This window comes from Panulirus ornatus, chromosome 37, assembly GCF_036320965.1.
Source record: "Panulirus ornatus isolate Po-2019 chromosome 37, ASM3632096v1, whole genome shotgun sequence".
NCBI classification, from domain to species: domain Eukaryota; kingdom Metazoa; phylum Arthropoda; class Malacostraca; order Decapoda; family Palinuridae; genus Panulirus; species Panulirus ornatus.
In genome coordinates, this window is record NC_092260.1 from 28924027 (window position 1) to 28942648 (window position 18622).

The 18622-nt window shown below is 45.3% G+C and overlaps 1 protein-coding gene across 9 annotated transcripts in view; it reads right to left on the reverse strand.

Moving 5' to 3' along the window:
- Positions 1-18622, reverse strand: part of LOC139760666 (uncharacterized) — a 231972-nt gene that overhangs the window by 25952 nt on the left and 187398 nt on the right. Inside the window, exon 1 of one of the 9 annotated variants that reach the window (XM_071684166.1) lies at positions 10303-10448. The exons of 7 other annotated variants lie outside the window; for them this stretch is intronic. In XM_071684166.1, the coding sequence (XP_071540267.1) occupies positions 10303-10377 (75 nt within the window). In that variant the 5' untranslated portion in view covers positions 10378-10448. Of the gene's footprint in view, positions 1-8346; positions 8533-10302; positions 10449-18622 lie in introns of those variants that run through there. One more of the 9 variants, XM_071684159.1, reaches the window with a different exon arrangement.

The window sequence follows — 18622 nt, forward strand, 5'->3', positions numbered from 1 at the left end:
CTTGTCTGTTCCTTCTTTTGAAAAAAAAAAAAATATTCAAATGCACTCTTGCCTTCAGCTACCCTCAGCAGGCCGTCATGTGCCAAACTAAGGAGCAGGTTGATAATGATCTAAATCATTATACTTTCATGACCGTGAGGAGTAATAATCACCCTTGATAACTCCCTGGTAATCTGAACAAAGCCTGAGGCGTCAGGGTGGCCAGCCCCGTCATATTAATATTTCCAAACCACTAGTGTGTGTGTGTGTGTGTGTGTGTGTGTGTGTGTTTAAAGATTCGACAGGTCAAGCCTGGCAAGGGACCTTATCAAGGAGAGCCCGCTGTCTGGTGTGCCATTATTGGCACAGGTCGGGTGCATGTCCTTGGATGCCGTTGTTGGCACAGGTCAGGTGTATGGACCCGGGGTGCCATTACTGGTACAAATTTAACAAATACGCCTTCCAAAACTACCCTTGAGGGACGCTATCGCCAACACCGGTTAATGTATTAATTTTTCCCCTCAAAACACACACACATGACCTTCATATATATATATATATATATATATATATATATATATATATATATATATATATACTGCAGTGGGGAAAAAATCCGGTTAGAGACAAAAGCATTAAATGTCTCGGGGTCAAGGATGAGCCAAGAGCAGCACTGTCACCTTCCAGACGCACCCCGCCGCTCAGGCCTCCGTACGCTATATATATATATATATATATTATATATATATATATATATATATATATATATATATATATATATATATATATATATATATATATATATATATATATGAGATGTAAACTATTGTTGTGTTTGAAGGATAAAAAGCTAACGTCATGATGAACTGGTAGGTGATAATTTTCCTGAAGTTCATCAGGAGGTAATTTTGCAATGTTAACCTACGCTGTTGCAGGATGCCTGAGGCAACGCTTCTGTTGTAATTATCTACATAATCCACAAATGTCAAGGTGAAAAAATGGCGAACATTTAGAAAAGAAAAGAACTAACAAATGGCCATTGGTACGAGGTTTGAATGTATTTGCAAGTATATTACGTGACCTTAACAAGTACATTACAAACAGAAAATTAGGAAAAATCAAGTTTACTCTTGAGCAAAGGCTAGGCGTGGAGAGCTGCAGAGCTCGGGCTAACCTTGCACTAGACCTCTCGTCAGCTTTCACTCGGGCCTGCCGGCCGGCCGGCCAGCCCCCGTTGGCCGAGTCCGTGCGGTTACTTGGCCAGTTCCTGTGAAACTTGCCCAGGCCAGTTGCCAGTGGGGTTGCCTCACTCCCGGGGATCCCAAGTACCCCAGTAAATACCCGGGGACATCCTTCTACCTTCCCGTCACCTCTTGCGCTGCACGATCCAGGAAATTCTGAGCGAAAGGCATCCGATCCTACACGCGGCTTCCTGTTGCAACAGACCAACGAACGTACGGTGGCGTCGGGAGATGACTGAGCCTTCATCCGCTTCTGACGTCACTTTGACTCATACAGGACCATCCGGCCGGCCACTTGACTGTGCATTCAGACGTACACACACCTGGTATGGTCATGCTACTCTGCTATTGAAGGCCATCTACTGCATACATTCACAACTCTGTTATATATATATATATATATATATATATATATATATATATATATATATATATATATATATATATATATATATATATATATAAAGTACACAAGTATTCAGCACAGAAGATGCAGGTAAGAGTGTTAAACAACATACAAAGTGTTAGGTACAATCAAGATTCTAATGCAGTATTTGTTCACCTTAGAGATTTTGTGGTCATCATCTTGACTAGAGCGATGTCATCACACACAACAACTAAGTAATGGATAGAAATAGTGTTGAATCGTCTCTTGTGAAGCAGTGTAGAGACAATGATGTGAATGGAAATGTTGCAACATACAGATCAGATAGCTTTGTATGTGAATAAATCGTACATATGTCTCCCTGAACATATCTGTAACTTGAGAGAGGTGAGGTCATCGAGGGTGACCTGTGCCCTAATCCCTTCACCTGTTTCTTACTTCATTTGCATGTCTCGCCCTGTGGCGGTTGGTATACTGTGTTCTGGTTCCCTGAAACTTCACGAAAGCGTTTGACACCGTATTTTCTGTTTCGTTGTGGTTTTACCTGCATATATATATATATATATATATATATATATATATATATATATATATATATATATATATATATACTCTGACATGAAATCAATATATTCATTCTTATTCAGGTCACGTTTGTGGTGCGTTTATCATCTGTATATTGATTCTACTTATGGCCTTGACAAGTTGGTTTGTGTGTATTGTACTAATCATAATACTGACGAGGCGGCAGGAGAGGCTGGCTGCACTGCTCAGCGAACATCAACACTTCGTTAACTCATCAGACATAGTCGTGCGGGAGGTCACACCGTATGGTCGTGTCAGTGTTGGGCAAACTCTGCCTGAAGATGACGAATTAGGTCACACACCATCAGGGACCGTCCCCACTGACTGACTGGCTGGTCACACACCGGGTCGTCCTCACTGACTGACTGGCTGGTCACACACCGGGTCGTCCTCACTGACTGACTGGCTGGTCACACACCGGGTCGTCCTCACTGACTGACTGGCTGGTCACACACCGGGTCGTCCTCACTGACTGACTGGCTGGTCACACACCGGGTCGTCCTCACTGACTGACTGGCTGGTCACACACCGGGTCGTCCTCACTGACTGGCTTTGTCCTACATGACCCAATATAAACACAACCCATGTAATACATTCTCCCATCTGGTTGTCGAAACCGCTACCTTTGTATATAGTATATATATATATATATATATATATATATATATATATATATATATATATATATATAGATATATATGGAGGAAGGCAGGTCCTGCTTTCACTTGATGGTTGGGAGAATGCAACATAGAAGGACGTACAAGCAACACGTCCCCAGCGCAGATCGCATTGCCTAAAGAGGAAATCGGTAAGGCATGAGTGTACACATCCTGGGCCGCCCGATTAATACATGAGGCGTAAATATAGCATGACGTGTACATCGGCTAGGGATGAGGGAGTGTACGGCGGCAGCAGCAGCAGCAGCGGTAGTGGTGGTGGTGAGAGGAAGGGAGAGGGAGAAGAGCAAGCAACAGGAGAGAGAGAGAGAGAGAGAGAGAGAGAGAGAGAGAGAGAGAGAGAGAGAGAGAGAGAGAGAGAGAGAGAGAGAGAGAGAGAGATTCTTTTCAGAATCCTAAACGTTACGCGAATTCACACCTAAAAGACGATGGAGCTTAAGTATGTCAGCAGATCGAGTGCAGGGGAGACTTTAAGCATCCGCTGGTGAGGTCACCAACCACTCTATGCAATTTGTAAACAGTCGACTTATTTTCCTATATGAAAAAAGGATAATTCCTTTCTCATAGACAACATCCCATTTTGTGTTAGATAAACCTGAATTTTTTTTAAAGGCAAGACAGAGCAAAAAAGAAAAAAAATCGATTTGAACGCATGCGAGTCAAAGTAGATAGTAACTGAATAATGTTTTCTTTATACGTATGTCTGTTTACCTTGCATATTACAGTTTCTGGCTAAATGATCACTCAACAGTCGATAACTCTGAAACCTAGTCCCATACAGTGTGGATTTTCTTGATTGCTTGATAACGGAGCAGCTGGGTTGAGTCCTAAACCCTACTGAATAATATCCTTCAATCTTCTCTCTGTCTCCTTCACTTACTGCACTCCCAGGAAACCCTCCCACATGCCCTTCCCAGATGACTCGACTCTTAAAACCCATCCCTCTAATTCAAGAATCATAGAAAGTATTCATTACTTTATCCCCCGCCACATGCACACTAAATACGCCGAACATAAATACGACCTCATATTAGGCTGACCTATGCATGAACTACAAATTACGTAGGGAAAACTATTTCTTGTCATTTAAAGTTAGTTACATAAAACCCAACCATTTTCTTTTTTTGTAAATTCATTTTGTAATATGTTTAACGTGCATCCTATCTATGGTATATCCACCAAAGACATCCACCAAGAACACGTAACACAAAACCAACATCTTACTAAATCTATAATTATGATATTTAGCTCATAAACCGATTTCTACTTTCAAAATTACTCAGCAGTCGACATGCAGTCCATTCAAAAGATCACATCAAACATAATTCTGAGCTTGATACTTCGTAACTTTATGTGTTGCTTATTATGTGTTTTGGTCTTATGACCTGGAGCCACAGATAGCTATTAATAACCCAAAAATACATACATCAGTTGAACTTTGTGCCTAACTTCCACATTAGTTAAGATACACACACACTCAATGTGGTTGCGTATGTTTAACAGCCATATAACAATCATTATCATGCGACAATTATAGAACCGAGCATCATCCACACAAACAAGACCTTCTTTGATGATGATAATGGACATATCTTTCTCTTCCTGTCTGTGATAACCGCTTACTTGCCTTACTAAGATTCGTCCCTTTATATAATCTAAGAAGCCTTTGAATATTCCATTACCATGGGATGCCGTGCTTTAATCTGCTCCCTTTCAATCTTTCTTTGCGTGATACAATAAAGATGGTATTTTGACGTGGTCTTAGTAATTAATGTGAGGGTTGACAAGCGACATTTTGCCGCAGTGTCGGTGGTACTGTTCCCTCACTCCTCCCCAGAGATAAGTCACCCCCCCCCCCCCTCCCCCCAACACACACCTGGTTCGTGCTGCCATCTGTTGCTCGACGTCATATGATATGTATACGATTATTACGTCTTCTTCATGTTCTGAAATGCATTTAAACTTGTGTGCAACACGAGGAAATATTATTTTGTGGCAGTTCAAGGAAAAGAATCTTCACTTTCGTATAAGGTTAATAAGCGTTCATGTTGCATTTGTAATCAGTCGCTCAACGGGAGGCCTAAAATGGGTGTTCAGCGGTGAGGCTCAAACAGGTGTTTAAAAGAGGGGCTCAAGTAAGCGTTCAGCATAAACAGCCGTTCAGCGAGTGAGCTGAAGCGGAAGTTGAGCGAAGGTGCTTAAGCGAATGTTCACCGAGGGGCTTAAAGTTGCACGCTCAGTATAACGGCTCAAGAAGAGCAACGAAGTTGGCTCAAACAGGCGTAATTTACCTATTCACATAAAAAATCTCACCAGCCGAAACTTGTCATATAAAGTTCAACACCTCCCAGTGAATTCAGACAATTCTGTGCAAGCAAATAGCGTGCGGCAAGGATGTGCTCAGCACAATTCTATCAAATATTATGATAAAAAGTATTCAGCAATCAAGACTCATCCCCAAAGATCTTAAATATTCCCTCAATGCTGACGACTTAGCAACATGGCATTCATTCACTTAGGCACAATTTTCTGCAGCCAAGTTCGAGCTGCCCTTGCAACAACCGTGGGGATTTGCAGTTCACAATGGGAGATTTAAGTTTTCCTATACCAATACAGCAGCGGGTGTTTACACATAAAACTCCTAGTGTACAACTTGATTCAAATAACCCGATTCCCCCAAGACATTCATTAAGATCTCTAGGCCTGCACTTTGGCCGCAGACTCAAGAGCAAACTACATAGAAATATGGTGATCTGTAGTTGTAAGAAGTTAGACATCATGAAGTACTTTGTATTCAAACTGGGGTGGCGACAGAAAATCACTGATGGTACACTATGACCCTCGTCAGATCCAAAATGGACGACGGTTCAGAGATCTATACATGCTTCGGCAGAGTTGCGACAACCTTGAGGATGACAGATGTGTTGGAGAATATATGACTGAGAATGTGTCGTGCAGCTGTGAGTTGCATACAGGCCGCACGCATGGAAGTTGAGAGAAAAAGACCCCCTTCCTCCCGGCTATACATCGTCATGACAAATGACAATAACGCCCGGGATCAAGACGGCCTGCACACGAAACATAGACCATCCGGCCTGCCAACCTGTACGTCTTTACGACCATCTTGTGGACATTGGCGGAACGCTGCCCTCAGGCCGGTAGGCTCCACATCCCGTGCCACAGGACCAACATTAACACAAGAAGGTGACGGAAAATACAATGCCACGGGAACAACCCAGCTCCACCGCCGATACCGGGTTATTCCTTGACAACAGGGAGAATGCGCTAGCGGTTTCACCAAATCGCATTTGACCATCAGACTTTGACACGGACGGCTCCAAGACAGGCGAATGTGCGGGTGCAAGTTTGTGGTCTAATGAAGGCGTCCTTAGGTTCCCTCGATCAAACCACACGTCTGTTTTTTAACCGAATCATTTTCTGGCGAGAGAGCCATAGATTTTACAATAAAATCAGATCATGAGAAACATGTCTTCTTTACTAAGTCTATATCGGCACTCGTAGCAATATAAGCTCCAATATTAATGGCTTGATGACTTCCTACAGGTCGACTGCCATCAACTCCAACAACGAACCACCAACCACCACGCCCTGTACCTCTAATTAATGCCACCCACAGAGCGAGCTGTTACTGACAGGAGCTGGTGCTGGAGAATAGTTTCATACACGTACACATGCGTCTTACAGACAAGGTTTGCTTCGTCACAACACCCGTCCTCGTACCATGTTCGAACATAATGTGCGTTTAAGATCCCCAGTATCATAATAAACGTCCAAACACACCGATCTACAGGAGAGGACCAACCTCCTGAACGTCAGTAATAAATTCAAGATCAAAAGAGGAGAATGGCAGGCCTCCTTTCGTAACGTCAGAAGGGAGGAAGTTGTCCTGGCGAGAATATGTTCGCAGGTGATGCATAGGTCTTAAGAGAAACGATAAGCAGCGTGGCGGATTCCATCAGTTTACAAGAGAGGTTTGATGAATGCCAGAAGTTGGTGTGATACATGGCCAACGAAGTACAACCCGAGTACATGTTAAGTAATGGTAATGGGACACAGTACAAGACGACCTCATTATGAATGTCAACCAGTGGGGGAAAAGGCTGCAGGAATCAGTGTATGAGAAAGACTTGGGAGTCGGCACTGTCCCTCACCTGTTGCCAGAGTCTCACTTCAAGAGAATAGTTAATGAGAGCAACTGTTTGCAAGTCTGATCACAGCACCTAAAGAAGCACAAAAAATCATACAGAAGGTTCAGAGGAGAGCAACAGAGATGGCACAGGAATTAAGAGAGCTGAGTTATAGGGAAATGCTACAGGATTTAAATTTGCCTCTCTTGGGAGGGAGAAGAGTGAGGGGTGACCAAATCATAATCTTTGAGGGGTAACTTAGTCACAACCTTCAAGATCTTAAAACAGATCGATGAATCAGGCAAGTGATCAGTTCCTCAAGGGATGTAAAGGCAGAACATCCATAGACACAACGGGAAACCAACCACGAAACCTGTGATAAAACCAACTGACGAAGTACTATACTAGTACAAGTGGTGGACGGCTGGAACAGACGAAGTGAGGACGTGGCTCTCGCAAACAACATACAGAAATTCAAGAATTTGTACGATAGTAAGAGAATGTTCAAGAGATGGAAATCCTCCCCTCCAATTTCTACTTTTCCAAATGAGGGAACAGAGAAGGGGGCCAAGTGAGGATTTTCTCTATAAAGCTCAGTCCTCTGTTCTTAACGCTACCTCGCTAACGCGGAAATGGCGTATAGATTATTGACGTAACACATCCCACGATCCTTCATGCCCATAATGAAACATTGAAGATACTGAACACATACTGACCGCACCCCTCCCTCTATACATACACACTAACATCACAAAACAATGTCCCACAGAAACGCCAATGAACGTGGGTGGCTGCCTGGGCATTGCAGCACTTCAAAAAAACTCAGTTACGTTAGAAAATGTAAGTCGAGTGGTCTTCGAAATTCATCTTCCTTTTTGAAAACAGGAAAATGAATAAGTTTAGAGACTGCTTGCATTTAAGGTAATCAAGCTCAGGCACGGCACAACGACTACTTATACAAATTCATTCACTGGTGAAGAGGCGAAAATCCAGATGGCCTCTGGAGCCAGAACTCCATGACTGATGTGATTCACTCGTACCAGACGTTAAACCAGAGTCCACAGTCATCTGATACACTGTAGGCGAGGTAGCCCCACCTGGTGGTACTGCAGACACCCCCCCCCCCCCCCCCCGCAACTAGGTAATTATTTGCCTGGGGTCACAGTAAACACACACCCTTGCGGTAACTCCTACACCAAGCCACCATCACAGATACCACTACTACACACAATAAGCTACCATCGCCAATCCAGCGATCACACAGCACCACCCCTACACAGTACACGAAGACCGCCAGCACGTCAGTCCTCAGAACGCTTGTTAAAACTCACTTCAGGCAGGGCAGGGCAGGGCAGGGCAGGAGGAGGTGCAGCACAGCGCAAGTCTGAAAAAATGGCGCGCCTGCAGGGCGAGTGGAACGAAGTGTTGTGGTCGCTGTGGCTGTAGATGACGCTCTGAAATTTGCACACGAGCTCCAAACGTACCGAATCCTTGGCCTTCATACCTTTTTTTTTTTTTTTATCAGATACGCCTTATCTTGCCACCAGTTAATCTGACTCGCAGCGACATAGAGAGAAATAAATACACAAATGGAGATTTGAGGAATTAGAGTTCCTTGAAATATGGTTCACGGAGGAGCCTGTACAACCCCCGTGAGGAGAGGAGTCCCTCGGAGCTGGTGTCGCTTCCTGACACGTTACTATCATCAGAGACTTAAGGATACCAGCTGGTGGTGGGTGTCGCTGCAGCAAATGATGGGATCATACGAGGGCAAGAGGGAATGAGACTTCAGAGGGTCTTCGAGGGGCCTGGCCCCTTACAGCAGCTGTTCCCGCTCAGGTCTCCACAACCATGGCTACCCTCCCACGTTCGCGCAGACTACTGCTGCCACTACCCCATAGTGAGGCCCTATATTTCTGCCCTAACATCATAAGGGATGCTCTAAGTATAAAAGTGTCTCAACATCATTGGGAAGGCCAGTCTAACATCACTGTGAGGACCAACCTACTACACTCCTTACCCTACCTTCACGGGAGAGGCCCTGTGTACAACTCTTTGCCCTTACATCACTGAAGAGAATTAAATCACCCGCCCGACCATCGCTCGTAGACGAAACAAGCGCAAAACACTAACGTTCATTCTACTGGCGTACCATATAACGTACCTCGCGTTGGTAACGTCATATTGGTGGCGTACCATACAATCTGCCCCCTCCCCCCCGACGGTACCATTAAGCTAGAGGCGTACCGTATAAATCACTTCATCTTGGGACTGTGGCGATATTTCTAACCCTAAAGCCGGATCTGGGGCCGACTTACACCGTTGTGACACTGATAACGTAAGCTGTTTATGGCCGCGGCCCGCACACCTACGCAACAAAACACCCTAAATAATTTGGTTAATGAGACAAATCATTGATCCATACATCTCTGTCCGGTAGGTCCATCAGCAGTTTGTCCGGACTGATGCAAAATATCTGAGATACCCTCTCGTACTTAGTAAATACGAGTCTATCATCAAGTCTATCTATCGTCAGGTTTATCCATGTCTCTCCATCGTCATGACAAATTCATGTCTATCTATCATCAGGTCTATTCATGTCTATCTATCGTCTCGTCCTAACATCTCTATCTACACCGCTCACATCACCACATCGCCCACACCACTACATAACTCACACCACCACATCGGCCACACCACTACATAACTCACACCACCACATCGGCCACATTACATAACGCATACCACCTCATCGCACACGCCAATACAGCAATCAAACCACAGCACAGCTCAGCCCACTACGCTGCCCACACCACTACACAGTTGCCCCCTCCATAAGGGTGGGTAGAGTCGATCCTGCAGACCTTCGAGACAGGCAGGAGGACACCACTATTAACAACCTCACACACACACACACACACACACACACTACTGCTGTGTACTAATATCACCTTATAATAAGACGAGCGAAATTTCAGAAAGTGTGCAAAGATCTTTCTCCTCCCACACAGAGGCGGTGCAACAGTGGGATCGACTGAAAGCACTGAAGCTGGACTCTCGAGTGCAACTGGAGGAGATAGGTAATTCTTTTATTACATTTGGAAAATCCTAGAAGACAGGGTTTCCATACTGATACGACAGGCATGGAAGACTCTGTAAAATTTTCCCACTGCCAAAGACTCTTCAAGACATTGCCTGAAGCCGTCGAGAACAACACGGGATGTATGTACGTAGTGGAGAAATTGAAAAGATTATGGACGAGGATCTACAAAGTCTAACAAACCTACCAGGCTGTAGTTGCTACGTGAGCCTGCGGGCTGCAGTCTCCAATAGTCTGGTCGACCAAAGGCCCAACGTAACATCTTGGACGCAGACTTAGTTGTGGGGGTAAGACCTAGTTGTAGGGGTAGAAGCCTCTCCACGAAAAACTTGAGGTAAGATTCAAGACAATACTCTCCAGCAACCTTAGAATGACACTAAATTTCCGATGGATGTTTACGTCTAGTGCCGGTACCACGTCCCTCTCTGTCACCAGCTTACCAACACACGTCTTCCCTCGACCCTAACCATCATGTAAGCGGTCACCTGGGATTGGCAACCCTGTGCCAGTACTGATGCCACCTTCTGTTTGGCCTGGGAGCTCATCTATCAACACCCACGGACGACTAAATTGTACTTTCTCAAGATCCCTGTTTGATCCTGTAATACTCCACATGACCTTCCCTACACACGCTGTATTTCTTTCTGTTCTTGTGTGCAAGTATTCAAACCTCACTCCCTCTCTGTCTGTATATTGTATATATATATATATATATATATATATATATATATATATATATATATATATATATATATATATATATATACATATATATATGCAGAAAACAGAAAACCACAACACACATGACTTCATAGAAATGCAGTAACACCACTGAGAAAAGGAGGCACGAGGATCCTGAGCGCTTTCGTGTATTACCACACCCTCAGATAACGAGTTACAGTGTGAGCAAACAGATCCACTAGAGGTTATGTATTCAGAACCGCAGAAAACAGAGATTGGGGTCACGTAACCTTGTAATTAGTGACAGTCGTGTTTGGCACAAGAGTCTGCGTGACCCATCCTTTACATGGCCTTGACTCGAGATGTCCTGGATGACCTCACCCAGGTAAAACCAGACACAAGGTTAACTTACATAATACAACATTGCCTCATGAACAGCTGATAATCCCTTTCACAACTTTCTCTATAATAGAGGGATCTCATTTGTATGTTCCTTGTCCGATATTTAAAAAATTTCTGCTCCAGGAGTCCCTTCTATCTTCATATATACGTATATATATATATATATATATATATATATATATATATATATATATATATATATATATATATATATATATATTATCCCTGGGGATAGGGGAGAAAGAATACTTCCCACGCATTCCCTGCGTGTCGTAGAAGGCGACTAAAAGAGGAGGGAGTGGGAGGCTGGAAACCCTCCCCTCTCGTTTTTTAATTTTCCGAAAGAGGAACAGAAAAGGGGGCCAAGTGAGGATATTCCCTCAAAGGCTCAGTCCTCTGTTCTTAACGTTACCTCGTTAATGCGGGAAATGGCGAATAGTATAAAAAAAATAATATATATATATATATATATATATATATATATATATATATATATATATATATATATATATATATGGCAGGAAAATTGATAAATGGAATAGCATTCATGCAAGGCGTGATTTAAGTAAGACTGCAGGTGGCAGGCCATGTCTGGCCACGTATGAGGTCATCATACCATAAGATACCAGGATGTTCCCTTGATACATCATCAGCCACATACGCAACATGAGAGTTACTATCTAATCTCGCGCCTGGCAGCCCCCTCCCCCAAGAACCCAGGGAAGCCACGATAGCAATCATCTCATCTGCTCTCGGCTCCGGGCAACATCTCATGAGGAACCCCGATTCCTGTAGCTGGGTAAGGTCGGGGACGTTTGGCACGACGGTGGCGGCACCTGTGGCACCATGGCAACACTGCCAGCCTGATAAGAGGCGGTCCACCAGGCTGGGCGTTGGCAGCGCTGGACGAGAGAGAGAGAGAGAGAGAGAGAGAGAGAGAGAGAGAGAGAGAGAGAGAGAGAGAGAGAGAGAGAGAGAGAGAGAGAGAGAGAGAGAGAGAGGGTCATCAACCCTTGAGACCAATATAAGAGGGTCAACCCTGTCAGGTGTGAGAGGTGCCCTCTGGCCCTGTCACACCGGCTGGCCAGAGCCCTGTTCACCCTCGTTAGATGACTTGTGAACCTCTCAGAACTACGCGTCCTCTTCCTAGAAATCGTCGCTAGAGCTGGGCAGGCTGCTGCGGGTGGGGGAGACACGCTCACCTTGTTGGGGGGAGGTCAGGCAGACGGTCAAGACACAACACGAGGTGATACACGCCACCGTGCAGACGTGGCAGCGGCCCACGCGGGGTTAGGCAGCAGGTGGACCAGTGCTGAAAACCGGCCACTTCTCACCGCCACCTGAGTGACGGACATCCCACAACTACAGAGCCACAGCAAGGAAAACGATGCCACAGCTGCGACCTGAGCAGATCAACGTAGGACCAGAGATATAGTAAAGGAGGCAGGGAGGGGCGGGGGTTAGGCTACAAGGCGGCCAACCTAAGCATCTACAAGAACAGTCACCGGCCACCACAACTGCAGCGAGCCACAGCTAGGGGGGAAGCTATAATCACAGAGGGGCCAAAGCTACATAAGAGCCACAGCTACAGAGCGTCTACAGCTGAAGAAAGATAACGTTACACCTACTGGATAGCCGCTACCACAGAGATCTGCCGCTGCTATAGTGAGTACAGGCGAGGAGAGGCGGCAGCGCAGCTAGGAGGAAACCATGCGCTCGGAACGTTGAGTAATGATGCGTTTATAATACGAAAGAAGGTAAGTAGGACTGTTCTACCTAACTTACTTCCGTATGATGGCCCAAACCACACACACACACACACACACACACACATGACGTTAAGGGTTAGGGTGGGTTGTCAATCAGCTAGGGGTTGAGTACACGCCACGAAGAACAATTCCTTGTCACACACAGTTGGTGTCTGTGTGGCCTTCAGCGCTGACCGGGGACACACAAAGCTGGCGGCGATGCCTCGGCCTCCTGGACGTGATTTTAGAGAGAAAGGACAGATGACGTTTTCAGAGAGAGAGAGAGAGAGAGAGAGAGAGAGAGAGAGAGAGAGAGAGAGAGAGAGAGAGAGAGAGAGAGACGATAATCTTATCTATAGTCGCAAACAACCGGTGAATACTGATGGCCTCCAACCCCCACCCCCTCACACTGCGTTTGTGAGATGCAAAAGTTCAGCTGAAGTTAAAGCTTCAGTATCACATTTTCTTGATCAAGATACAGACAGGGTGAATAAATGGATCACATGAAGTGAGTAACAAAGATGAATGACAAAGAAAATTATATAAGATAAAACAATATAACTGACTATAATTACAGTGACGTGTGTGTGTGTGTGTGTGTGTGTGTGTGTGTACTCCGTCCCACCAGGGGATAGCAAGGGCGGGGAAGATCCCGCCGACAGTGATAAACGAGGGTCCTGGGAAGCTGGCCTCAGATTCTAGGAAACCTGATGGTGGTGTTGGTTTAATTATGGTTCCGACACCACATGCAAATCCCGTCTGCCTCTGAGCCAGTGCCACTCCAAGAACACGACGGTAAATACCAGGAACACTTATCAGCTCCAGCGATAGGAGCGTCAGCCCTAGACGTTCGACTTTGTAAAATCGAAGCCTGTGTTCAACCGTCGTGTGGGAGTCCGGTGGAACGCCCTATACGCGCGTTCCCCCACGCCTCATGGACGAAGCGACACGCAGGTGTACTGCGTTCAATGTCCGGCCGATGATGGCGTGTGGCGGGAGGGCGTCGGAACGCGGAGGTGGTGGGTACGAAGTGAAGTGCAGCCGTCCGGAGGGCAGTAATCTGCCGATAACCTATCTGATGGCGCGACGGGACGGCACGTCCCCCTGCACCATGCGATTCAAACCCCTCCTTCCCCTCCCCCTACTTCCCTCCCCGCAACCTGTACATTCCCCCCCCCCCCTCTCTCTCTCTCTTTCCCCCCAGGGGCTTTTCCCTCCGTGATCCCCGTGTGTTACATGACAACAGAGGCAGGGTAAAAGGGCGCGGGGGGTAATCAATTTGACACATTGTCTTCCAGGATCCCAGACCCCCCGCCCAGCACGGCAAGGGCGGGGGGGTGAGGGAGGAAAGCCACCCCCTCCGTCCCTCCTTATCACAGGTTCAGCACATGGAGCACCGCAGACAAGCATCGACCGATACTCACGGTCATAAAAAAGGGAAAAAGCAAGAGCGATAAAGATGTTTTGCTGATGCTCTCGCGTCCTCGGACGGACCGGTAACGTGTGGCACGGAGGAGAGCAGGGCCACAGCAGACGTCGACTATCTTGACCAACTGTCCACTACTGTCTAGATTCCAAAGTCTTCCATCCGCCACGCCTTCGTCTGCGACCAGTCATCAATTTACACATTTTCATTCCCTCATCCATGATACGTACAGTCACGTGTCCTTATATATATATATATATATATATATATATATATATATATATATATATATATATATATATATATATATCTACCACACACCTTTCCACTCCTCTCCTGTAGGTGTGACCCCTTGCAGTACACCTCTGGTGGAGGCAACCATTACCACGTTGCCGGCAGAAGGTGAGGCGCGTCACTACAGCAGCGGGAAACGATGGAAGCCAGTGCATCACACAGGGCCCAGGTCACCCCTCACCTAGGTCACCCCTCACCCAGGTCGCCGTCGTGAGGCACACGACTTCCACAATGAACCACCACGACCAATGTGTCATGACCCCAGTACTCGAAGTGTCCAGGTCTCGCTGTGGTCTGCGTCAGGATGAGCACAGGGAAGTGCTTTCACATTCCCGCCTCTAATGGCCACACCCACCACCTACCTACCCATCAGCTAACCGTACTAGTATAACTACACCACTGAAATCAGGTGGTTAGGACGGGAGAAAGGCAATCTTGAGAGACCCCAGAATGACCTTTACAATGTTTTCATGTCCTTGGCTTTACTCCTTAATCACCGCCACAATGACGGCAAACATTTAGAAAAGTAGTACACAAGATACCCACCCGTACACATGATACCCACCCGTACACAAGATGCCCACCCGTACACAAGATACCCACCCGTACACAAGATACCCACCCGTACACAAGATACCCACCCGTACACAAGACACCCACCCGTACACATAATACCCACCCGTACACAAGACACCCACCCGTACAGTGATTCGTCCAATGAGCTTACAGTAACATACACCTTAGACTCCAATAGCCATGGGGCCAACATGTGTAAGACTACATTATGTACACAGGTCTGCTACCCTCGCAGCTCCACAGAAGATCTCTGAACAAAAAATCGAGAGGTGTGGGTAACGTAAGACGAGCTGAGAGGGTAAATCACCGGAACCATCGTAAGGTGTACGTAAAGTATAACAACATCTCTACGTGTATGGCTACAGCCTATACAGTGGCCAGGGCCACTTGTACAGGACGGCAGGCGTAAAGGTGTGCGTGTTGTGTTGCAGCGAGCCTGGACAATGTTCTCGAGCTTCAGATACACAGATAAGATAGACGGTCATTTATAATGTCCCCCCTACCACCCCCCGACCACCATCCCCTCACCCCGCCTGCAACTCCTCCGGACTCGTCCACTACTTCTGATACATTCGTACCTTTCTTCGTAACACACACACACACACACACACACACACACACACACACACACACACACACACACACATATACATACACACACACACACACACACACACACACACACACATATATATATATATGAGAGAGAGAGAGAGAGAGAGAGAGAGAGAGAGAGAGAGAGAGAGAGAGAGAGAGAGAGAGAGAGAGAGAGAGAGAGAAGAGAGAGAGAGAGAGAGAGGCTGTGGAGGGAAAACAAGGTCAGAGGCCAGATGCTCAGACACAAGGTCTTCCTCAACACCTGTGTCTTGCATTATGTCTCTGCTTCAACCGCTTCTGGCCACCACCTAACTATCATCCACAATGACCATAATGCATACGTAATGGATTATATATATATATATATATATATATATATATATATATATATATATATATATATATATATATATATATATATATATATATATATATATATTCCTACGAGTTCACGGGGAAAATGAAACACGATAAGTTCCCAAGTGCACTTTCGTGTAATAATCACATCATCAGGGGAGACACAAGAGAGAAATAAAAGTCAGTTGATTTACATCGAAGAGACGAAGCTAGGACGCCATTTGGTAAACATGTGTCCTAGCTTCGTCTCTTCGATGTACATCAACTGACTTTTATTTCTCTCTTGTGTCTCCCCTGATGATGGGATCATTACACGAAAGTGCACTTGGGAACTTTTCGTGTTTCATTTTCCCCGTGGACTCATAGGAATATCTTGATCACGCGCAAAATTGTGATCCATTCCAATATATGTATATATATATATATATATATATATATATATATAGGTGTTACCGGACTCCACCCGATCGAGGTTGCACTGCAAGCAAACTGTAACAGACACCTGGATCTTGAGTCCTGTGTAGTCTGAGGTACAAAACCAGCCAACACTGGGTCCACTGTACCCTCAGGTACAGAACCAGCCAACACTGGGTCCACTGAAACCTCAGGTACAGAAACAATAAACTGTAATACAAAACTTCATCGTCAACAGTAGTTGCTCAGATCTCAAACTTTTATTTCGTGCAAATATCATTTCCTTTTGGAAATATGATACAGAGTTCGTTCACAAGCTGACTAAATGGTAAGCAATGTGATACACGTCCCTCTCCACCTTCCTTGGCGAATGGCCTCACGCTCGAATAGAAAGCAGGGCTCTGATTGGCTGGTGTCTTTTCTGCGTTAACCTACGAAACGCGTTTATTGGTTAAGACCATATCTTTATGCTGGGCTTAGGGGACGACATACGTACTAATAATGTCCTGATATCAAGATATGATGATCTGATAGCCCTAATCTCAGCTTAGAATCGGGATTATTGACAAAGTTATTATAACCCGGCCATTTCCTGACTACGATGAATGTGACGATCACCCAGAATCCCTGGCACATCACAACTCGTTAACTGGTGGTTTACGAAAGTTTGTGTCGCAAACTACAACATTTAATGCTCTCATGGATACGTTTAATAACATCTGTGATGAGTCTGCTTAAAGAGAGAGAGAGAAAAAAAAGGACTTGTCTCTTTCCGTCAAGGTCGAGCGAACTTGGTTGTGCTGGGATTGGGTACCCCGGCCTTGCAGTAAGTGTGGTGGATACGGCCTCTGACCCCGTGAACAACTTGGAAAGTTAAACTTCTCATAGAAGCGGAATGTAACTTCGGGACGCGAGATAACAGAGCGTCACATGATAACTAAATGGTTAGGGGAGGGTGAGGGGGGGGGGGGGTTTAGGTCTGAGATGACGTAGTTGTCTGGCCTCCCTCGTGAGTGTAGGCGTAGACACCCCTGCCAACACCAGGTCTTCACACGGTTAGTGTAGCCTCTCATTCTACATCTGTGTGCCCCTTTCTCAGAAAAGGGTGACTCGTATTCCATTCTCTTGTCACACTACAGCAGTTCCCACCACCACAACACTCCTGAGTTACAGGGTTACGAAGTCAAACCTGTGGTTCACCTAGATATTTAACTCATCATTTAACACCATGGGTAGGCCAGCCACCCACCAGACGATCCTCCTAAACCAAGCTACAGACAAACCAATGTTCTGTTGGAATACAAGTGAATACAAAAGAATTCAAACAGCAGCAGACCATTGGGTACTCCCAAAGCCGTTTCTAATACAAGGAGATATCACAAAATCCGGATAGATAAGTGTGGTAAAAGGTAGATGGTATACAGATAATTCAAAGAAAATGATCTGCAAATTGCCAGTGTGGCTGAGGAGGCCCAAATAATGTAAGTCGTGAGCTTGAAGCGAAATATTTTTCAAGTCAAACTTACTGGCAAATCGTCCCATATATCAAGAATCCTGTTGAAGAAAATTATCCACTACGATCAGTAAAATCAGACGAATCAAGTCTTATGTGACTTTGATGTATCAAGATTATCAAAGACTTCGATAATTTTGAAGACTTGTCTTAGATCACCTCTTAGCCTTCTCTCTTCTTAGTCAGATAGTTTAATCTGCCCTCATTGGGTTTGTTTCTCAGCCAAGGAATCATACTGGCAGCTCGGCGCTCCACTCTCCCTTCTGTCTACCTGTTATTAAGGCAGGGTGAGCAAAACACAGTATTCAAGATGTGGACGAACCAATGAATTGTAAAGAGTAAGGATGATTTCCCTGGACTTAAATTCGAAGGTCCTACCAATGAATCTAAGAATTTGGTTCGCTCTTTCACTACTTTTATGCAATGCCTATTTGGTTTCAGGTTACAAGAGATCATTACGCCCAAGTCTTTTATCTCATTTACCTTTTGCAATTCAACA